We start from the raw sequence: 23,103 nt of genomic DNA, 5'->3' as shown, positions 1-23,103 counted from the left end.
TACCATATCGATCATTTTCTTAAATTATGTGCCGTTGCAAGTATTTATAACGGAGAAAGTATATTACGATGAAGAAATTACGTGGAAGTATCAATTGCTGTAGTAAGTCTCGTAACTGTTACTTTAATACTTCATGTGTATTATTTACATAAAGATTTACAAAGAAGAACTGGGAGATAATTAGATAAGTCTTCAAAGATCTCTCATAGATCTGTATATTTAGGAATTAGGATATTATCCTCTATCTATCCCTGAGCAGCTACACTTAAGATTACAGAAGATAATCAAGCCAAAATCCTTAAAAGTGAACACTAATGACTCATACTATACAGCCATTAAACTCAGACTACCAGACTAGTACAGAATACGCTTAAGATTTTACGCCATCACGAGTTTTCACGACAGTTATAATAACTACACAAAGCTCTTCACATTTTTCGGCCATGCCTGATCACAAGAGAGAAAAAAGATGTAATAAGTGCCGAAATCATATTAGGCAATTAGTCGAGATGTAGTAATATTTTTTGTTTCTCTCTTCATTTTCGGATTCCTATCTAATGATCCGGGACGTAATGGACCGCCTACCTTTCGTGGTACATGAGTTGTTCGGATAGAGTCAATTCGAGTCATATGTAGACCCGACTTCCATTTTCAGATACAGGACAGGCTTAAAAAGATATGTCAGGTCTAGTCTATGTCTAGAAACTACTACAAGATCCCTGCATAAGTTGAACATACCTGGAATCTAGAACCTTGGTTTGCAATTTTGATCGCGATGCCTGTCGATCAGCAATCTTAAGCTCGTCGAACCCACGTTTACGAGCACGCAACTTTGATACAAGGGCCTTAAAATCTTGTTGCTCTTTAACACTAATCTCATTCATGTCCTCATATTCCAATACCTCTTGATCAGATAAACTAAGGGAAGCAATGATCATAACCAAGTTTAACTCAACAAGGAACGACGAATCCGGCCTTACTGAATACGCATTCTCATTTTCCTCTTCATTTTCCTGATTCTGTTCCTCTTGATCATAGTATAATTTCTCTGTTATTTCAGCCATTTTTTTACTATTTTTATCAACCTTCCTTAACACCTGAATATGTAAATTAAACTAATTCAAGTAAAATTTCTCTTAGAAACATCTGGTTAAGAATAATTGACAAAGTCATAAATTTATAAAATGATGTTTAAATTTCTTATTTCATTTAATTAAGGGAAAATGAGCTTCAGTATGGAAAATTAAGTAGAAAATAAGAAGTATATTGTTTTTATGTAACATACTTTTGACATTTACCCAGAAATTGATCAGATGCGATGCAAAAAACGAAAAAAGAAGATGAACGTGAAATTATAGCTGCCATTACCATGGATCATGATCATGATGATATAATATATCTGCTGAATGAAATCATAGTTACATGAATATTATAAATGAATCAAAATTATAGCAATTTTAAGACGATCATATACTTGATCTTATGAGAAAACAGAAATAGCAATAAATTGAAAACTTGAGTAATACGGAATTACGGAGTATAAAAAATGAATCAAAAGCTACAGAAAATAAGAAATACGGAGTAATCAAGAATTCAAGATGAAAATATGCGTACCTGAAATGGAGTTGAAAAAGGAATAACCGGTTAACCAATAGAAGAAAATAAAGACTGAGAGCTCTGTTTTTTTTTTTTTTTTTTTTTTATTTTTTTTACGAAGTCCTCCAATAAGATTGAATAGTACTATAGGATTTTTTTTTTTTTTTTTTTTTTTTTTTTTTTTTTTAAAAAAAAATGTTCTTTCAAAACACCAAAAATATAGGTGTTTTTACTTTGGAGTAGCAAGTAACCTTGAATTTTGGAAAGTGGTGAGCTTAGCAAACATTATACATAACATAATCCGTGAATGGTTGACTTAACAATTGAACAAAATTGCGCCTCTGATTGAGACACATGTAAGTAGTATGTTCCAAGGATCAAGGGTATGGGTATACTGTATACACACCATCAATACCAACTACTCTTCTAGCCTTGATTATAAATTGATTTGAATGAAATTTGAACCCATAACCTGTAACCTCATGTTATAAGGTGTTTTGATTACTCGCTTTTTAGCTATGATAAACTTTTAGTGCTTGGTTTGGTTGGATGTGGGAAGTGAAAACTCCCGTGAAATCTCAATGGTCATGAAATTGTAACTCATAAGAATTATTAAAATTGTTTGGTTGGATAGACTAGGTAATTTAATTCCTCCATTAATGGAAAATACTTTTTAGAATGATCCCCATGATTATAAGATATTTTGACAGGGTTTCAACTATGACAAATTTAGAGTAGTTTTTTATTTGATTAATTATGCATTCAAAGTTGTAAATTATGGAGTATCAATTTTAAAGTTTCCAAGAGTAAATTATGTTTAAAACTTCAGAGGTTTTTCAGTGCGGCAAGCCACATGGTGCGGCACAGTTACTTGTATTTTAGGGTTACTTGTATTCTGGGGTTACTTGTAGGGTGTTACTTGTATTATGAGGTTATTTGTATGGGTTACTTGTATCGTGGAGTTACTTGTATGTGTTACTTGTATTCTGAGTAACTCCAGACCAAAATCCCATACCAAACCAATAACACCCTACAAGTAACCCCTGATCAAAACCAATAACAGTCATACAAGTAACATCTGACAAAACCAGTAACACCCTACAAGTAACCCCGACCAAAACCAGTAACACCCATACAAGTAACCCCAGAATACAAGTAACACCTAGAAATAACCCCTGACAAAACCAGTAACACCCTGTAAGTAACCCCGACCAAAACTAGTAACACCCATACAAGTAACCCCAGAATACAACACCTACAAGTAACTTCTGACAAAACCAGTAACACCCTACAAGTAACCCTGGCCGCACCATGTGGCCAGCCACATACAAATATTTGTGTTAAAACTTTATCCAAAATCATTCAAGATAACAAAAACAAAAAAATAATATTCAAACAAATAAAATTGAAAATTTCAAATAATAATTCTTGTGTTAGACAATCTATTTATGTAAATTGTAAACTTAGGATTAAGTCTAGTTAACTCATAATTCTTGGCCAATTGACCAGATCGGTAATTCTTCAAAATAATGAAAGTGGAAAATTCTACAAGTATTTAAAAAATTAAAAAGTAAAAGAAAAAATCTTCTATAAAAATAAAAAAATAAAATAAAATTCCAATAATTGAAAAGGAGTCTGATACGACATCAATGGCTACCCTTGATTGCGGGGGTCCTAGTATATTGGCGAGATGACACTTCAACTTGTTTTGTTTGAGATATCAGATTATGTATGTGTCATCCATTAATGGATTTAATACACTTCTACTTTCACTACCATTTCTACTTTCATTTTTCCTTTTTTTCTTTTTTTTTAGCATTTTATTTTTCTACCCAATTTTATTAATTTTTTTGTGGTCTAGGAAATTCGGCGTTGGCAAGCGAATCTGGATATGGATGGCCGCCCCTCGAAAAAAGATACAATCTTTAAACTTAAAACTACCCTTTCTTCCCTAGTTTGGCAACAATACTATTCAGAGAATTCACAATTTTGATTGAAAAAAGATTGGATTTATTTTTTTATTAATAATTTATTTTTTGGAGTAAAATATAATTTCAGAAACCTATTTTCCCCCTAATTTTTTTTAACCATTTTGAAGATCACAAGCTGAAGATTGTTTTTGTTCTTCTAAATTTCCCACTTACCTCTTTCCTCTGGTATGATTTCTTCTTTCTCTACTCTTTACTGAATTTATGGAGTTTGATATTATTTTCTTATCTGGGGTTTTCTTGTTTTTCAATAATTTGATTTGGGTTATTGTGATTTTGGAGTTGGATGAAGTAGTTGATAATGTATTGCTACTGCATCTGATTGTGAGTTTTGAATTGGAACTGTTGGGAGAAGCATTATTGCTATGCTTTTTTTTTTTTTTTTGGTGTATTATTATGGCTCTTAAAGTTGTACTTGTATATGATTGCTAAATGCTAATGTCTGCTCTAATCAGCACTGGGGTAGCCAGTTTTGTTGGCCAACTTTTGAGGTTTGATTGTGATTGTCTGAACGAAACATTTCACTGAAGTTTCCTTTACTTGCTACTTGTGAACTTTGAAGATTAAACAATATGTAATTTTTTAAAGGGGAGTTGAATGAAAACAACCGCCTTGTATATGTCATGGCTTGTGATGGTTGTAATCATGGTTGTGGTGGAGTGAGAGCTGGCTAATGCCCTTGTGAGGTTGCTTTTACGCGAACCAAGCTGTGCTTTTTTCGATAGAGGTTATACCCTTGTAGGATAGGCTGTATGAGGTTAATCAATGCTTTTCCAATGAAGAATTTTATGAATTGCTCAAGTAATGGCAACATAGTTTCTCCTGAGAGTAGTTTTCAACTTTTTATTTAAAAATTAGGAAGGAATCAATGCTATGTTAGGACCAAGGACTAAGGACTTGCCATTTCTTTCTTTTTAGTGGAAAAGAAAGGAATGAGATCCAGATTTCAAAGATATTTTACCAGGCTGATCATGGGACATCAATTGGTGCTTGAGCTTGATGTTATTCTCTTCTTTTTATTATCTCAAATTTTATTTTTGTTCAGTTAGAATGTAGCTTTAACTGTATCACACGGCTTAGGCTTTCATTTTTTATTTTTTATTTTTATTTATTTATTTATTTTTCCATGTGCATCTATCTATAAGAGACCACATTGATTAAATTTCGCGCTGTATACCACACCTCTGCTAGTCTCTTGGCTTCTTTGTTTTTCTGAATTGGTTAGCTGATAATGACTTCTGGAACTTTTAAAACTTTATATATTACAAAATCTTCTGTTGATTATAATCTATTTGTTTTTTCAGAGAAGGCTCTGATGAGGCTGATCTGTTCTGGCATGAGTGTTGTAACATTGAGGTGGGTACCCTGATGAGTGAATTAGCTCTACTGGCACTGTAAAGTCCTCTGTGGAGGCAATGGCTGCTAACGATCTAGAAGAGATTGAGATGGATGGTTCAGATTCTCCATTGAAGCAGGAGGACTGCCCTAAGTTGGTTTCGCCTGTTTTTTACGATTCGGTGAGAAGTCAATTGCAGGGGGCTACAGAACATAATTGTATAGACACATTTGGAAGCAATGATTCAGAGCAATTTGGAATGAGAATTTCAGGGTTGGAGTTGTCTTATGTTGCCAATGCTGGCCCCCAGTCACCTGCACAAACAGGCCATGTAGGTAATAATTTAAAATTTGAAAATAACAAGGACCATGTCTTAGATATATCCAATTTTTCTAGTAGTAAAGATGCGGATTTGAAGAAAGGTCACTGGCCACACTTGTCTCAGATGGTAGCTGGCCCTAGGAATACAATACCTCGAAGAGATTCACTTTCAAGAGCTAAGGATAAGCTTATGGTTAGCATTAAAGAGAATTCTAGGAAAGGTGATATTGATGCGTGGAATATGAGAAATCTGAAGGCCAAACACGTTGATGAGACAGGAAGAGTGTGCTCGAATGTATTGCATGGGAAGAATCTCAATACCGAAAGTGCATTGCTTCCTCAGGATGCCAGGTTGAGAATTTTATCCACATCAAGTTTCTCACAATTTTTTGGGAAGAAAACTGCTAAGGGTAAAGGGGTCATTGATGGGCGGTTAGGAGATGAAATCAATCTGGACAATGATGGGCTTGATGGCAATTTTGAGAGCTATGGAAGGAGGTTAGCTACATCAGGCATGACTTCTGAAGACCAAATACAACCCTTGCTACGTTGCAGCAGTGGGATTGCAAACCATGATGGAGTTGACCTGAGAGAATGGCTTAAGCCTGGTCATCGTGTGAAGAACAAAGCTGAAAGCCTTAATTTTTTCAAGCAAATTGCTGAGCTTGTAAATTCAGCACACTCTCAAGGTGTTGTCCTACAACAATTGCGGCCATCATATCTTGTTATAACTCCATCGAATGAGCTAAATTACATTGGCTCATCAACCCAGATGGAATTGCATGTTCCTAAATTCTTTGCTGGCTGCAAGAAAAGGCTCCCAGAAGAAGATATCAGTGCTTTCTGTACCTCTGATCTGAAGCAACAGAAAGTTGTGAAAGTCCATAGTCATGCATTTTCAGCCTCCTTAGTAACTGGGGTTAGGACTGCTACAGTTCGAGAAACCAAAAATGATATAGGTAGCTCATCTGTTTCTTATTATCCCAACAACAGAACTTTGAGCATGATGAGCCATGGGGTTACTGGGTTGGAGAAGTCTCCTCTGACAAACCTCCAGCTGGAGGAGAAGTGGTATACTTGTCCTGAAGAGCTTAATGAGAACGATTGTAAAGTTTCTTCAAATATTTATAATCTTGGAGTGCTGCTTTTTGAGGTGAGGAAACACAGAAATTATTATGTCACTCATTTGCATTTCAAAGACCAATTTTGTGTGCGTGTGTGTGCGTGTGTGTGCGTGCGTGCGTGCGTATGTGTGTGTGTGTGTGTGTGTGTGTGTGTGTGTGTTTCTTTTTCTTATAAAAACCTCTACTCCATACTAAATAAATTGCGTAAAAAGATGGATATGTTTTGTTTAGCCTTACCAAGTGTGGATAATCATTTGGTCCTTTTCTTTTAACTGTTTTAATCACTCTAGGTCCTCTACCACTATTTTCTTTAATTTCTTGCAGTAACTAGTCATATACGAAGTATGTTTTATGATTTACAAATTTAAGTGCATTATAGTTATGTCTTGCCCTCCTCTATTATAGTTAAATTAGTCAAATCACACGGTGTATAACATTTTGTCTTTGTATTATGACTCTTTTCTAATTAAGAGCTTACTATCTCATTCTTAGAATGAAGCTATGGCGACTGTTGCTTATGATCTAATGGTATAGTGACATTCTAATGGTTTAGTGATATTGGTGTTGCTAATAACTCTGACAACACTTTTGGTAAGTGGCCATATATGATGATAATGTGAATGAATTAGTATGTAAATTTGTAAAAGAAATTAAGATTTATTCAATGTCTAATCACCATGCAGCTCACCATATTCCCTCAGATGTCTTGTAGTTGAAGCCTGTGATTCATCACCAAGAATTGATGACCTACACTACTTTTACCACGTTAAATACCCTATATGATGCTAATCTGATATATGGAAGCTTAGATATTGGTTTCATCCCCCTTGGCCCAAGAAAAAAAAATGAAAACTATGTCATACCCATATGGGGTTGTGATCCTCCTAGGGGGGGAAAGGCATAGTATTTTGGGGCAGGGGTATCATTATAAAATAATGTTTTATGGAGCTTCATGCCTCAATTAATCAAACTAGAGTAACTTTGTGGAAGTGGTACATAATTTCTCTCAACTTCACCTTCCCTTGCCTTGTGAAATGCCCCTTTAGTTCCCCAAAATAATAATGTATAAATAACAGCAGAACATCTCCACCTGAAACACGTCATTGCATATTTGTAAATTTCTTTGGCTTAAGATCTTGGCTGTTGTGATAGAGGAGAGAAGATTGTTTTCATATTAGTTACTGTTACATCTTGATATACTTTTTTTTTTTCTTTCTTTCTTTCTTTTTTTTTTGGCTATGTGATCTTATTGAATTTCTTCTCTTTTAACAGTTGCTTTGCTCTTTTGATTCTTTGGATACTCATTGTGCTGCAATGTTTGACATGCAACGTCGGATTCTGCCACCATTCTTTTTGTCTGAAAACCCAAAAGAAGCTGGATTTTGTCTTTGGCTCATCCATCCTAATCCATCATCTCGTCCAACAATAAGGTATCCCATTATGTAACCCCCTTGTTTTTATTCTGAACAAAGGTTGGTATTAAAGATAATCGATTAAATTTTGTATATATAAGTTGAAATCTGGATTGCAGTACGTTAGCATTTTATGCCATTGAGCTTATTTTGAACATTTGCATATATATATTGTCTGTAATATGTAAGTAATAGGCTAGTCCACCAACTTTTATCATTTAATTTCCAAATTTATAGCTATTATTTGAAAACATCACTAGATTTATTATGTGTAAGATTATCATTCTATAGTTATCTTTACAGTTGTCCAAAATGTCACCTCTGCATTTGTGAATTGTGATTGACAAGATTGTCACAAAAATCATGTTGTAGAGCTATTATTATTAGACGGAAGGAGTAGTAGGAGTATGATGGCATTTTCAGCTATATGTTCTGGTATGCAAGTCATGTAATTGCTTCCTAAAAATTGCATATAGTACTTCCATTGGAATTGAGAAATTCAATCCTAATTAGTGTGTGTGTGTGTGTGTGTGTGTGTGTGCGCGCGTGTGTTTTCTGTTTTTGTTTGGCAATGAGGTGAAATTCTTTGACAAATGTCAGCAGGAGTTAAACAAGTTCAGGGTTTTCTAGGATGGGTAGTTCAACCTGAGAAACTTGAATAAAGCACTATTTGTGCCTGTGCTTCTTTTGGGTATATGACTTTGACACATTCTGCTTGTGCATATTGTTGTTGACTAACTTGATGCTTTTGTGTTCATCTCGTATGCTATGGACTTATGTTGTAATATGTACCATTTGTCTGACTTATTTTTTTCTTTTGTAACAGGGAGGTACTTCACTCTGACCTTTTTTCCGGATCCCAAGAGTTAAATGTTAGTGATGAATTGGCAGTGTTTACTGATGATGTTAATATGGCTGAGTCAGAGCTTTTGCTGGATTTTATAGTTTCTCTGAAAGAGAAAAAGCAGGACCATGCAATGAAACTAGTTGAAGATATTAGATGCATAGAAACTGATATAAAAGGTTTATTGGGGAAGCCTTCTTCTAGAGCATCCCCACTTTGTGCTAAAAGAGACTACAATCTTCAAGATTTTATCAAGTCTATTACTAGATCGGGTAGTAATGAGGATAGATTAAGAGATGATATGTCACAGCTTGAGAAGGCTTACTTTTTACTGCGAAACCAAACTACTTCAAAAGCTGGTGCTGGTAGAGAAGATAGAGACTTGTTGAAGAAGAGGGAAACTTGGTCTCAGATGCAAAAACAGAATGATTTGGTAAATATAAATCAGGAGTCTGCATGTGGGTTGGATGTATTTTTTGAAGGACTCTGCAAATTTACTTGCTATAGTAAATTTGAGTTACGTGGAACTCTAAGGAATGGTGATCTTTTAAACTCTGCTAATGTTATATGCTCTCTGAGCTTTGATCGTGATGAAGAATACATTGCTGTAGCTGGAGCATCCAAAAAGATCAAGATATTTGAGTATTCTGCTCTTGTAAATGATACTATTGATATCCACTATCCTGTGATTGAAATAGGAAATAAATCCAAGCTTAGCTGCATTTCATGGAACAGCTACATCCGGAACTATTTGGCTTCAACTGATTATGATGGTGTTGTCCAGGTGGTTACTCTTTGTTTTTTCTTCACTATGCATTTATACTTATAAAAGCTAATAAACATCACATGATGTTCAATTTCCATAAATGAAATTCAGGTGTGGGATGCAAGCACTGGCGTGTCATATTCACAGCACACTGAACATCAGAAAAGGGCTTGGTCAATTGACTTCTCACGAATTGACCCAACAATGTATGCCAGTGGAAGTGACGATTGCTCTGTGAAACTCTGGAGTACTAATGAAGTATTACTTCTTATTCCCCCCTCATATCTTTATGTGTTGTTATGCTGAATCTGAGGGTATATGTTGCTTCTCTTTGCTAGGAACATTTAATTTTGACTATCTTTAACGTTGATAATCTTACTTTTTTTGCAGAAAAGATCAACCTGTACCATCTGGAGTCCTGCCAATGTCTGCTGTGTACAATTCTCCCCTTACTCTTCTCATCTATTGATGTTTGGTTCTGCTGACCACAAGATTTATGGCTATGATCTTCGGCACATGAGAATCCCTTGGTGTACATTATCTGGTCATGAGAAGACTGTTAGCTATGTCAAATTCATGGATTCTGGAACACTGGTTTCTGCTTCAACAGACAATACATTAAAGCTCTGGGATCTTAACAAAACAAGTTTATCTGGCATGTCCTCAGATGCTTGTCATTTAACCTTTGGTGGTCATACTAATAAGAAGGTTTCCGCACTTATTCTTCCCAGTACATTTCTGATTGCCTCAGTCACTTCCTTAGTTTCCTTATTTATTTCTTTCGTCTTTGCAGCATTTTGTAGGCTTGGCTGTTTCGGATGGATACATAGCGTGTGGTTCAGAAAGCAATGAGGTATGTTAATTTTAGGTAATTGGTGCCGTTTGATCTTTGATATACTTCCTCCGTTCCAAATTAGATGACACATTTTGACTTTTAACACTATTCATAACTTTGCTTTGACTAACATTTGTGAATTTAGATATATAATTTTAAAAAACAGTCACGTGGGATCTTGTTAATTCTTTTCAATGTGTACTTAATTAAATTTATTTTTTTAGTATTTTTACAATATTATAATCAAAGATATATTTTATTGAATTTTTGCATTGGCAAACGTGATAAAAGAATCGTGTCATCTAATTTGGAACGGTGGAAATACATTTTATATCGTCTTTATTAATACACATTATAACCTGTGATCTTTATATCAGTTGCTTTAAATTTTCGTACTTCCTAATTGATGAAATTGCACTTTTGGCTTTGATTTTATTGTTGAAATTACTATTGCACTTTAATAAATGTGGTCAATGAAAATTGACTGATCAACTTTTCTAATTTTGCGGACCACTCCCCATAAAAAGAATAGCTGCTAGCATCATTAATCATAATTTAGCTTCTGGGTTCTGACATGAACAATCTCTTCAAGAACAAGCTCATAGACAAAGTCAGTCCATGAGCAGTTCAGTGTTGTTTTATGGGCACAATGGATGAAATCAAAACATAAATATCCTGAGCTTGGAGTTGATTGCTTAGATATGAATCAGAGTACTTTTAGGGTAAGACAGGTGTATGCCTTTATGGTAAGACATGGTTGACTGTTCATATGAAAAAGTATGGCTTTTATAAATGCCCTTTCTGCATAGAGGTGATTAGCAATGTCAACTTTGAATGAGATTCGGGATAGCTTTAACTTTGATAGTCCCATCATATTTCATGTTTTATCCTGGAATTTTCAATAACAAATACATTAAATCTTAGCATTGGACTTTTCACTTGAGTCAGTATCTTTATGTGTTGACAGTGTTTTTTTTTTTTTTTTCTTCACTAGCTTGAATTGGTCTCTCCCTAGATTTTAATGTTTCTACTTTCATTTGGAAAACTTTGAAGCATCTAAATGATGGATTTCTCTTGGACCTTCATGCGTCAATGCGTCATGTATCCATTGTTGTTCTACTTTAGCATAATGACTCAATATTTCTTTTCCTTGCAGGTTTTCACTTACTACAAATCCTTGCCAATGCCAATCACCTCTTACAAACTTAGTTCCATCAATCCTTTGTCTCAGCATGAGGTTAGGGAGGATGATGGACTTTTTGTATCAAGTGTCTGTTGGAGAAGCAAATCAAACACTGTCCTTGCTGCTAATTCAAGCGGAAGCATAAGGTTATTGCAACTGGTATGATTGATAAAATCCCGAATGCTTCTTCATCAGTGAGTGAATGAGTCCATATTGGGAATATTTTTGCTTGTCAGTGGTGGCATAATTTCTTAATAAATAGCAGCAAACAAATCAAAAGAAGCTTGAGAATCAAGTTTCATTAGACAACAATGGAAGAGATTCAGTTAAAGTCATAATTATACCAAGGAGTCAGTAAAGATTAGCGAGGAGATGGGGGGAGAAGTTTGACTTCCTTTGGGTTTGGATGCTATCAGGCTGTAAGGTTTTCCATAAGATGAACTTCTATCCATGACAAGTAAACTAGTCACTCAAAGGAGATAAAGTAGTTCCCTTGCTACTCAAAGGAGATAAAGTAGTTCCCTTGCTGAAGGCTTCCTGTACGGTGGTTGAGTTGGGATCCTTTCATTTCTGTTATATAACTGGAAAATTGAGTAGCTATCTGATGTTGAAAGCTTCACTTTCAATATCCAACAATATGAAAGGTCTCTTGTCATTTATTTTGATATTTCCTTCCAGAACATTGCTTGTTAGGGAATGCTGTGTTCTTCAAGTTTTGGTCCTCTCTCTATTATTTATTGTCTCGGCCTGAGGATCATAGGATAGAGGAGACCTCTCTGGAATTTGACATAGTAAACCCAACATTGAGCTTAAATTACATGTTCATTGCATATCAACCGAGCAGCTACTTTGAAAAGGATTTAAGATGCTCCAGTAAAATCAGCTGCCTGTTTTGCTATTTGCACACAAGCTGTACTCTAGGTATGTATGTTGATATGTTCTGTTTCCTGACAGGAGACTTTTTTCTTGCTTTTCTATATCTATTCATTTTGAATGTTTATTTATATATTTTTTAATCGGCAGGTTTCTGGGAAGGTTATAAGATGCTGTATTGAAGCTCTGCTGGGAATTTCACAAGTTTGAACTATATATGACTTTACAGGTATTTATTTTCTGACTATTCATTTAAGGATTGGGTTTTCTTTTCCTACCTTTTAAAATTATATTCGTAATATAGCTATAAATACTTTTTTTTTTTTTTTTTTTTTTTTTATCAAATCCATCTGTCTGCAATCAATATTATCTTAATGCACGGGAATTGTGTAATGTCCATCTTATGGTCGAATATTAGTTCTGCCCTGTCATTATTTACACGGACATTATGTAATGAGATATTGAAATACTATAAATGATTGCAAGTTTATTTTGCTTGTTACTACTCTTCCCTAGTAGCGGCTATTTTTTGGGCAAAAAAAAAACATATTCTGTTGTTTCAGATACCTTATGCAAGAAGTTATTTGTGTGATTTTAAATTATAATTCAGAAATCAAACATTAAATATTTTAATTGAAATCCAAAAGAACTAGTGAAGCTATGTTGAACTACTTTTTTCTTTTCCTACCTGATCTGTGCTTGTTCCTACATATAGAGCTACAGTGTTACCTATGTACTACCTTTTCTATTTACAGTGTATGTAAATGTGTTTTGAGAACTAAACAAAAGTGAAACCAAAATATATATAAAAAGATGTATAAATAAATAGAAACCAAACTAATACGGAGTATAAGCTTTGGCAACACACAGATTTGGCTGTGTTCTCTTGTTTGTCATAAGATTTTTGGCGGCCTAGTAGCTTATTATAGTTCAGAATCTGATGCATGGCCAGACTTCCTCCGGATCCGGGAATTTGCTAGAAGCATGTGGTTGTCAGGTGTAAACTGCATACTACGTGAACAGCGTAAAAGTTGAGGTGGTCTTAGAGATTGTCCTTTTTGTGTTCCTGCGATACCAAACAAAATAAATGTTTTTCTTTATGTGCTTCCAGCAGAAGCCTTTGATTTTTGACTCAAGTAAACTCAAGAGTTTTAATATTGATTTTTTTTTTTTGTTTAACTCGCGTGACTAACACGGGAAAGTCAACGCCGGAGCTCCGGCGTTGACCACCCAGAAAACTCACCCAAGTACCCCCTAAAAACAAAATACAACTTAAGATCCTTTTTCACAACTTCTCTTAAAAGGTCCTTTTACAAAAAGTCGACTACTTAAAAGGTCCTTTTTCACAAATTTCTCTTTTTTATATTACTTCAAAGGATTTTACTTTTAAGTTTTAAACACTACATTTATATGTGATGTAATTTATAAGCATCAATTCTGCCTTTCATGTTGTCAAATATCATGGTCATATTTAATTATAAATCCTAAGATAACGCAACGGTTTAAGCTGATTTATGTTAAATAACAGTGTTGAGCTCTCTTGTAACTCGAGTTTTTGTTTTGTTTTCTTCTATCTTTGCTTCATTCCCCCCCCCCCCCCCTCCCCCTTCTCTTCTTTTAGTGAATATATGTCTTGGGAGAAATTATTGACATATGGTGACATATGGTGCTAGTTGTAAGTATACCTGGAAATTTATTTGCTTTTGAATCTGTTAGTCTACTATTTAATGAAAGCCTCCTTTTTGTATTATCATCAGGAATTGGATTCTTCCTTTCCGTGATGGATAGAAGAGGATCATCTGCAGCCGTCGCATGATCATCTCCAGACATAGAAGCTGCTTCACTGCCAGATTCTGAGGCATCTTTGATATTAGATATACATTTTTCCCTCTCCATGACTCGAAATGCAAACATCTGAAATGGGATTTCTGAAACAGGATATGGCTCATTGCTCATCCAAGAAGAAAATTTCTTTAGAAACCCTGACTCAACATCATAGTAATCAATATAAGGAACAGGGGTATCTGGGTGGCTGTAGTCTGAGTTCATCATGAGGAACCTTTTGATATAACGAAGTATCCTGCAAATGGATGAGAAAGTTGGCCGCTGATCTGGGTCCGTATGCCAACATCTCTTAATAAAATTTGTCATATATTTAGGGCAGTGGTGTGGAAAGAGTGGCCTTTCCCCAACCCTAATGTTTCGACTCATCTTTTCTCCTTGAAGATGGGAGTCTTCAAATGGGACTTTTCCTGTGAGAAGTTCAAAACAGATCATACCAAAGCTGTACACATCAGACTTCTCTGTGTACTTTGCATCATCAGTTGCACCTTTTGACTCTTCTTGTTCTGTTAAGACTTCTGGGGCATGCCAGATGAATGATAGTTCCTCACTTGGGTTTGATTTATTCTGAGAGTGCCTTGTCACTGATGATAGACCAAATCTTGTAACTTTTACATGGATAAATCCCTCTGAAGAAATATTTCTGACTTCAGCAAGAATGTTTGAAGGTTTTAAATCTCCATGATATATTTTTTTTGAGTGAAGATACTCCATGCCTCTTGCTATCTGAAGCATTATGTCTAGTGCAACAGGAAGAGCTAGTGGAATGCGCTTCCTCGGGCCATAAAATTCCTTAACATGGATACTGAGATTCCTGCTCATTTGCTCTGTGACCAAGAAACACTCTTTCTTTTCATCATCCATGAAACCACAGAGAAACTGTAGTATATTTGGGTGGGAAAGCGATAATAGTTGAGATAATTCCGGAATTAAAGGCTCTATGTCTCCTTTGATATGTCGAAGAACAAAGGTTTAACCCAACCAAAAGATTTCTTTGTATTCACCTCCATTTCCCAGCCTCTTTCTCACTTGGTAGTCTTTTGAATTCAGCAAGACTGAGCATGGTAAGAGCTTTCCATTCGAGGACCCTGCCTCGTCCAGATTCTTCAAGAGAAGATTCATGAGCTGTTGACCGTACTTTGTTGATCCAGGACTTTCAGGTATTCTCTTTTGCTGGATTTTATCTAGTAAAATCCATCGATCTTCCTTCCAAACTTCATCAATCCGGTTGCAGATTTCTTCAGTAACCACGTATTGTTTCCCGAATTTCCATCGAAAAAGCTTTGGGTCATTCCATTCGTTTTGATATTTCCTTGACCACACGAGTCTCCTTTTATTGATCTGATCATCATCCCAGCTGGATAATTCTCCGGCTGTTTCTATTGCTTCAATAACAATCGGAATGCAGCAAAGAAGGTTATGAATATGGAATTCTATACTGTCTCGATTTTGGTATAATGTTATGGCTTTGGCCCACCAATTCTTGCTTTCGAAGCAGTTTCTAACGTATGCCTCAGCTTCTCGCAGTATCTTGTAGAGCTCCTTGAAGGGTTGTTCAAGGACTTTCCATTTTTTATGTTTCTCTTCAAATCTTAAGTTGCTTCTCATTTCATCTGCAATTGTCTCATATGCTAAGGTAAATGCATCAAGAAGAAAACAGCATTGCCTTTTATTGATTTGAATGTGATGTTGGAATACCATCAACGCCTTCAGACTCCCCAGAACTTCACCAACCTGCCGAAATTGCTCCATTCCTAGATTTTTATGATTTCACCAGGCTGATAATTTGTATGAGTTTTGTGTTAGCATGAAATGGGTCTGTGATGTTGGAACTTGAATAGAGTTATTTATAGTTAGACGTTCTCAGGTATTGAAAAGATTACATACCCTTGTATCTTATTGCTATAATTTGACAGATGTTTCTGATGATACCGTGTCTGCCAAACTGGCTTCGAATGATTCAAATGAAATTTTAAAAAATTTTAGCCAAACTGCTGAACATACATGTATACAAGCTTCCTGTATCTCTTACCAACTTTCTACAAAAACAGGCAAAGATGAATTGGCCTTGGAAGAGTAGCAACTGTCTTTTTCCAGAATAACAGCAAGATTATAAACAAGAATTTGTCAGTTAAAGCTACCTGAGTTTCATGCAGGTACAAAATTGAAGCTACCTGCATAATTTCTTTCTTCCAAATTTTGGGATCTTTCCTCTGATTCTAATTTTAGCAATGCACCAACTACCCTCAACCTTGTTGCTGCTTTCATTGCTGAATTTCAGCCAAAGACATGGATAGAAAATAGTTTCTATATATACCTTTCTAACTTGCATTTTTATGAACCATATATGTTCATTTTTGTGATAACTAATTCTAGGATGATGTAAGTTAGCATTTGTAGGATTGAAGACCTTCGATAGTTCAGTTCATTCTCAAATTATAGAATACCAAATATATAATCTATATACGTAACAGACATTATGTACACTATATAAGTTGATTCATTTTTTAAAATTAGTGATTTTTATTGAAGTTATCATTTGTATGGAAGCTATCGCTCTCATGTTAGTCAACTCAATCTAGCACAGTTAAAGACACTTCTTTACATTAGACATTAAAGGACATGCGAATTGCACACAAAATAAGGCTATATTCCAAAAGTAATACCAACACATCTAGAGTTGTCAATTCAGGTAAACGGGTCGGGTTTGGGTCGGATTAACTCGGGTTGGGTCAATTCAAATTAATTCCATAACCTATGCGGATCGGGATTGGGTTGGGTCATGCTTGAGTCGGGTCACGTCGGGTCATACTTCTTATCGGGTTTGGGTCGGGTCACATTTGGGTCCGGTGAACAATAGGTCGGGTTTAATTCGGGTTTTCACGGGTTAAAACAGGTTAGGTAATTTCTCAGGTTTGAGTCGGGTTCGGTTCAAGTCAATAATTTGCGGGTTAGAATCAGATTGGGTCATTCTTGGGTTTGAGTCGGATTCGGTTCAAGTGAATAATTTGCAGATTATAATCAGGTCGGGTCATTTTCAAGTCAGGTCATTCTCGGGTTCAAGTCAATAATTTGCTGGTTATAATCAGGTTGGGTCATTTCCAAGTCGGGTCATTCTCGGATTCAAGTCAGGTTATGTTCAAATCAATAATTTGCAGGTTATAATCAGGTCGGGTCATTTCCAAGTCAGGTCATATTCGGGTTTAACTGACTATAAATAGATAATTATCATTTTTATCAAGCTAATTATTTCCTTTGACTATAATATATATGACAATATACTACGGAACTATAGTTTATAATTTAGGAAGATAATTATCTCCTTTGACCATACAACAAATATATACTATATTTAACTCTTAAATTTGAGGAAGATGCTCCTTTCTTTTGCTGGCCTGGACCGACTTGGTCTCCCAAGACAAAATGCTTTGATCAACAATATATAAAAAGGTGGTCTAAATTGCATTTAAGGTGATTTGAAATCAGGTTAGGAACAATTTGGGTTGAATTTAGGTTGGGTCAATAACAAGTCGTGTTAATTTCGAGTCGAGTTAGTAACAGATCGTGTTAAATATTTGGGTTGGATAAGTAATTGGTAAGGTAAAATTCGGGTTGGGTCAATAACAAGTCGGGTTGAATTTAGGTCAGGTCAATAACAAGTCGGGTTTTGACGGGTTAAAATGGATTTGGGACTATTTCGGTTCAAGTCGGGTTCGATGCAAGTTAAATTGGTTGTTGTAAACTGGTAAATCGGTGCAAGTTGTTAAATGGTAAAGTGGCCGTTTAAAAGCAAATTGAATGGTTCCACACACCCAATTGGACTCCCGAAGGGTATTATGGGCCATGGTAAAAATTTCGGCAATTTTTATTTGCAGACGAAAAAAAGTCAAAAAAATTCCAAAATTGAAGGCTAATATATCCACGTTTTTTGAGAAATTTTGGAGGTTTCGGGGCCCGGTGTCGAAAAGTCTTGAAAAACTATGGGATACATCTTGGGGTCATATAATGCCCTTTGGAACCATATATGATCATTATTTGTTGTCATAAATGTTCGTGGTGTGCTTGAATTAATAAAATCAGTGCAAGTTGTAAATCGGTAAATTGGTCGCTTAAAGGAAATTGGATTGTTCCACCCACCCAATTAGACTCCCGGAGGGTATTAAGGACCATGGTAAACATTTCGGCATTTTTTATTTCCGGACGAAAAAAAATCAAAAATTTCAAAATTGAAGGCTAATATCCACACTTTTTGAGAATTTTTGGATCGGAGGTTTCGGGGCCTGGTGTAGAAAAGTATTAATATTGTATGGGATACATCTCGGGGTCATATAATGTCGTTTGGGACCATATATGATCATTATATGTTGTCATAAATGTTCGTAGTAGACTTGATTTAATGAAATCCGTGCAAGTTGTAAACAGGTAATTAAATTAGCCGTTTAAAGGCAAATTGGATGGTTCCACCAACTCAATTGGACTCCCAGAGGGTATTAGGGACCATGGTAAACATTTCGGCAATTTTTATTTACGGGCAAAAAAAGTCACAAAATTCCAAAATTGATGGCTAACATCCATGCTTTTTGAGAAATTTTGGAGGTTTTAAGGCTCGGTATCGAAAATCCTTGAGATTTAAGGGTATACATCTTGGGGTCATATAATGTCGTTAGGAACCATATATGATCATTATATGTTGTTATAAAAGTTCGTGGTAGGCTTCAATTAATGAAATCGGTGAGAGTTGTAAACCGATAAATTGGCCGTTTAAAGGCAAATTGGATAGTTCCACCCAGCTAATTGGACTCCCAGAGAGTATTAGGGACCATGGTAAACATTTTTGCAATTTTCATTTCCGAGCGAAAAAAGTAAAAAAAAATTCCAAAATTGAAGACTAATCCACGTTTTTTGAGAAATTTTAGAGGTTTCGAGGCCCGTTTTCGAAAAGCCTTAAGATTTTAGGGGATACATCTCGGGGTCATATAATGTCGTTTGGAACCATATATGATCATTATATGTTGTCATAAATGTTTGTGGTAGACTTTAATTAATGAAAACGGTGCAAGTATTAAATCGGTAAATTGGTCGTTTAAAGGCAAATTGGATGGTTCCACCTACCCAATTGAACTCCGGGATGGTAGTATGGACCATGGTATACATTTCAGCAGTTTTTATTTATGGGCGAAAAAAAAGTCAAAAAATTCAAAAATCGAAGGCGAATATCCACGCTTTTTGAGAATTTTGGAGTCTTCGGGGCCCGATGTCTACAAGTATTGAAATTCTAGGGAATAGATCTCGGGTTCATATAATGTCGTTTGGAACCATATATGATCATTATTTGTTGTCATAAATGTTCGTGGTAGGCTTGAGTTAATGAAATCGGTGCGAGTTGCAACCGGTAAATTGGTCATTTAAAAGCAAATGGGATGGTTCCTCCTACCCAATTGGACTCCCGGGGGGTATTAGGGACCATGGTAAACATTTCGGCAATTTTAATTTACGGGCGAAAAAAAGTCAAAAAAATAAAAAATTGAAGGCGAATATCTACACTTTTTGAGAAATTTGGAGTCTTCGGGCCCAGTGTCTAAAAGTATTGAAATTTTAGAGAATACATCTTGAGGTCATATAATGTCGTTTCGAACCATATATGATCATTATTTGTTGTCATAAATGTTCGTGGTAGGCTTGAGTTAATGAAATCGGTGCGCAAGTTGTAAACCGGTAAATTGGTCGTTTAAATGCAAATTGGATGGTTCCACCCACACAATTGGTCTCTCGGAGGGTATTAGGGACCATGGTAAACATTTCGGCAATTTTTATTTTTCGGGCGAAAAAAAGTCAAAAAATTCCAAAATTGAAGGTTAATATCCATGTTTTTTGAGAAATTTTGGAGGTTTCGGGACCCGATGCCGAAAAGGGTTGAAATTATAGGGGATACATCTGAGAGTCATATAATGCCGTTTGGAACCATATATGATCATTATATGTGGTCATAGATGTTCGTGGTAGGTTTGAATTAGTGAAATCGGTACAAGTTGTAAATCGGTAAATTGACCATTTAAAGGCTAATTGGATGGTTCCACCCAACCAATTGGATTTCCAGAGGATATTAGGGACCATGGTAAACATTTCGGCAATTTTTATTTCCGGACAAAAAAAATTCAAAAAATTTCAAAATTGAAGGCTAATATCCACACTTTTTGAGAAATTTTGGAGGTTTAGGGCCCGGTGTCGAAAAGTCTTGAAAATCTAGGGGATATATCTCGGGGTCATATAATGCCGTTGGAACCATATATGATCATTATTTGTTGTTATAAATGTTCGTGGTAGGCTTGAGTTAATGAAATTGGTGCAAGTTGTAAACCGGTAACTTGGTCATTTAAAGGCAAATTGGATGGTTCCTCCCACCCAATTGGACTCCTGGAGGGTATTAGGTACCATGGTAAACATTTCGGCAGTTTTTATATCTGGGCGAAAAAAAGTCAAAAAATTCCAAAATTAAAGGCTAAAATCCACGCTTTTTGAAAAATTTCGGATGTTTCGGGGCCCGGTGTCGAAAAGCATTGAGATTTTAGGGGATACATCTCGGGGTTATATAATGTCATTTGGATCCATATATGATCATTATATGTTGTCAAAAACATTCGTGTTAAGCTTGAGTTAATGAAATCGGTGCAAGTTGTAAACCAGTAAATTGGTCGTTTAAAGGCAAATTGGATGGTTCCACCTAGCCAATTGGACTCCAGGAGGGTATTAGGGATCATGGCAAACGTTTCGGGCAATTTTTATTTCTAGGTTAAAAAAAGTAAAAAAAACTCCAAAATTGAAGGCTTTTTGAGAATTTTGGAGATTTCGGCCCACATCTCATGACTCAGTATTTGAAAATTTTGTATTTTTATAAATCCGATGACTCAGTTAATTAATTTTTTTGTTTAGAATTTGTATACAAATAAGGTTAGAGTTTAATCAAAATAGGAAGTACTCCCTCCGTTTTTTTTTATATGCATTTTTTTTTGAAAGAAAGCGCTCAGCGAGCACGGATTAGGAATTAAAAAAGATCAAGCTACGCCAAGGTAGAAATACCTTGCGGAATAGAGTCAACATACAACAATTCAACACCAACATCAACCTCTAGCCTAGCAGCCAAATGAGCCACGCAATTGCCCCCCCTTTTCACATGATTACAAGAAAAGAAATCAAACAATTTACTAAGATAACGAATATCATCATACAACAGATCCAAAGGGCCAAACCCCACAATATTTGAGTTGATCGCATTCACAACAGATAGAGCATCACTCTCGACCTCGATCAACCTCAGCTCAAGCTTACGAGCAATTAACAACCCCAACCTGACAGCCAATGTTTCAGCCAGTTGCACATCCACAACACCAGCCACTCTACACACACCCACAGCTAACACCTTACCCGTATCATCACGCAGCACAGTTCCCAGCCCTGCAACCTCACCAGGGAGCATAGCAGCATCAGAATTGATACGGATGCGCCCCTCAGCAGGAACAACCCAAACAGAACGGGAGGGCGAACCCCCCAACACGCACAGTACTGCCCACCAAGCTGGAGTATTTCTTGTAGTCACGAACCAAGCGAACAAAACCCATAGCCCCAATATCCCGATTTTTCCACGGTTCCTCAAAAATGACTGAGTTCCTATACGCCCAAGCAGCCCAGGAAAGCGAGGCAAACAATAAAAACTCATCAGAACTGACCTTCGATTTAAACCACACAAAGCGCAGCAAAAAGGAAGAATCAGGCGCATCAAGCAACAGATTAGCAAATGGCGAGCAGTCCCAAATTCCTTTAACATTGGGGCAATCAAAGATAGCATGAATTATACTCCATCCTCACGTCTACAGAGAGGGCAACAGCCATTACTCCGGATATGGCGCTTAGTAAGTCTTTCAACTGAAGCCAAAGAATCAGAGCACGCCCTCCACAGAAAATTTTTAAGTTTTGGCGGCCCATCAATTCTCCACACAGCCTTCCACCCCTCAGAGTCAGGCAGCCCAAGACTACCCCCCACACCATTATGAGCGCCTAATTGACCCAACCAATAACCTGACTTAGTTGAGTAGCACCCGCTTTTCGAAGGCCACCAGTACATAGAGTCACTAATAGTCCTGCAACTCAAGGGAATTCCTTGGGCCAAAGCAGCATCACGAGCAGTAAGGTGTTGGTTAAGAGCCATCATATCCCAACGACCCTGATCATGATTGATTAAATCAGCCACCATCAAATGCATCACTTCCTTATTTGGAAACTTTATACTATATTTTATCATTTCTCTCTCTTACTTTAAACCCCACTTAAATTATTTTATCATTTCTCTCTCCTGGTCCCCACTTATATAATAAAAATATCTACTCTCCCTCACATTCTTTCTCTTTCATGGTCCCCATCTTACTTATACTGTAATAAATTATTCATTCACTCACAATATTATATTACCCTTCTAAAACCCCGCGCATCACCAAGTGATGCATATAAAAAAAACGGAGGGAGTATAAATTTAGATAGGCCATTTGAATTGAACATAGGCTAAAAGTCAGATCTTGCAATGATGGGAGTGATGTGGAAAGGTTTAACGGTGAACTGGTGGTTATAACTAAAAGAAGAAACATCAAGGCCCCAAACCAAGTTTTGTGGCCTGTAATTTTCTACATGTTCTGACTTTGCAATTTAGATGTCGGGCTGTATTATTTTAAGGAGAAAAATTTATACTCCGTACATACTCAAAATTGATTGGTGGTCTACTGGTCTGTCATATTCATACATTTTTAAAAAAATAAAATAAAAAAAAATTAATTGATATTGATCTCCTTGGGTTGAGCAACTCCAATTCTCCAAGCCTTTGCTGGTTTGCCCCATTAATTCTAATAATAAATTTTTTTTTGGACAGGAATTGAATAATTTTAGTGGTCAATAATAATATGTAAGTAAATAATGATCTCATTGGGTTGAGCAACTC

The 23,103-nt window shown here is 36.0% G+C and overlaps 2 protein-coding genes and 1 pseudogene across 5 annotated transcripts; 1 reads left to right on the top strand and 2 right to left on the bottom strand.

Moving 5' to 3' along the window:
• Nucleotides 1-103: 103 nt before the first annotated feature.
• LOC145638602 (uncharacterized) lies at nucleotides 104-1,744 on the bottom strand. 2 transcript variants are annotated; one of them, XM_081689591.1, is made up of 3 exons: nucleotides 1,615-1,744; nucleotides 739-1,097; nucleotides 104-447 (listed from the first exon to the last, which is right to left on the bottom strand). In XM_081689591.1, exons 2-3 carry the CDS (start codon nucleotides 1,062-1,064, stop codon nucleotides 429-431), a joined length of 345 nt encoding a protein of 114 aa, XP_081545717.1. In that variant the 5' UTR covers nucleotides 1,065-1,097; nucleotides 1,615-1,744; the 3' UTR covers nucleotides 104-428. The 2 variants fall into 2 exon arrangements, with proteins under 2 accessions (XP_081545717.1, XP_081545716.1); XM_081689590.1 differs by lacking the exon at nucleotides 104-447 and having other exon boundaries at nucleotides 482-1,097.
• A 1,523-nt stretch (nucleotides 1,745-3,267) lies between these two features.
• On the top strand, nucleotides 3,268-15,578 carry LOC145639633 (protein SUPPRESSOR OF PHYA-105 1-like). Of its 3 annotated transcripts, none has more exons than XM_081690923.1 (11): nucleotides 3,268-3,752; nucleotides 4,889-5,251; nucleotides 5,366-6,394; nucleotides 7,638-7,795; nucleotides 8,604-9,405; nucleotides 9,499-9,645; nucleotides 9,778-10,095; nucleotides 10,181-10,240; nucleotides 11,379-12,326; nucleotides 12,429-12,507; nucleotides 14,036-15,578. In XM_081690923.1, the coding sequence occupies exons 2-9, from the start codon at nucleotides 5,000-5,002 to the stop codon at nucleotides 11,568-11,570; spliced, it is 2,958 nt and encodes a 985-aa protein (XP_081547049.1). In that variant the 5' UTR covers nucleotides 3,268-3,752; nucleotides 4,889-4,999; the 3' UTR covers nucleotides 11,571-12,326; nucleotides 12,429-12,507; nucleotides 14,036-15,578. The 3 variants fall into 3 exon arrangements, with proteins under 3 accessions (XP_081547049.1, XP_081547048.1, XP_081547050.1); XM_081690922.1 differs by having other exon boundaries at nucleotides 3,272-3,325; nucleotides 3,458-3,752; nucleotides 4,889-6,394; XM_081690924.1 differs by lacking the exon at nucleotides 3,268-3,752 and having other exon boundaries at nucleotides 5,115-5,255.
• LOC145640694 (light-sensor Protein kinase-like) lies at nucleotides 13,202-15,872 on the bottom strand (annotated as a pseudogene).
• Nucleotides 15,873-23,103: the final 7,231 nt, after the last annotated feature.

Source organism: Chenopodium album, chromosome 7, assembly GCF_948465745.1.
Source record: "Chenopodium album chromosome 7, dcCheAlbu1.1, whole genome shotgun sequence".
Lineage (NCBI taxonomy): Eukaryota > Viridiplantae > Streptophyta > Magnoliopsida > Caryophyllales > Amaranthaceae > Chenopodium > Chenopodium album.
The sequence above is the reverse complement of the archived record's forward strand: the minus strand, read 5'-3'. Positions and strand labels throughout refer to the sequence as shown.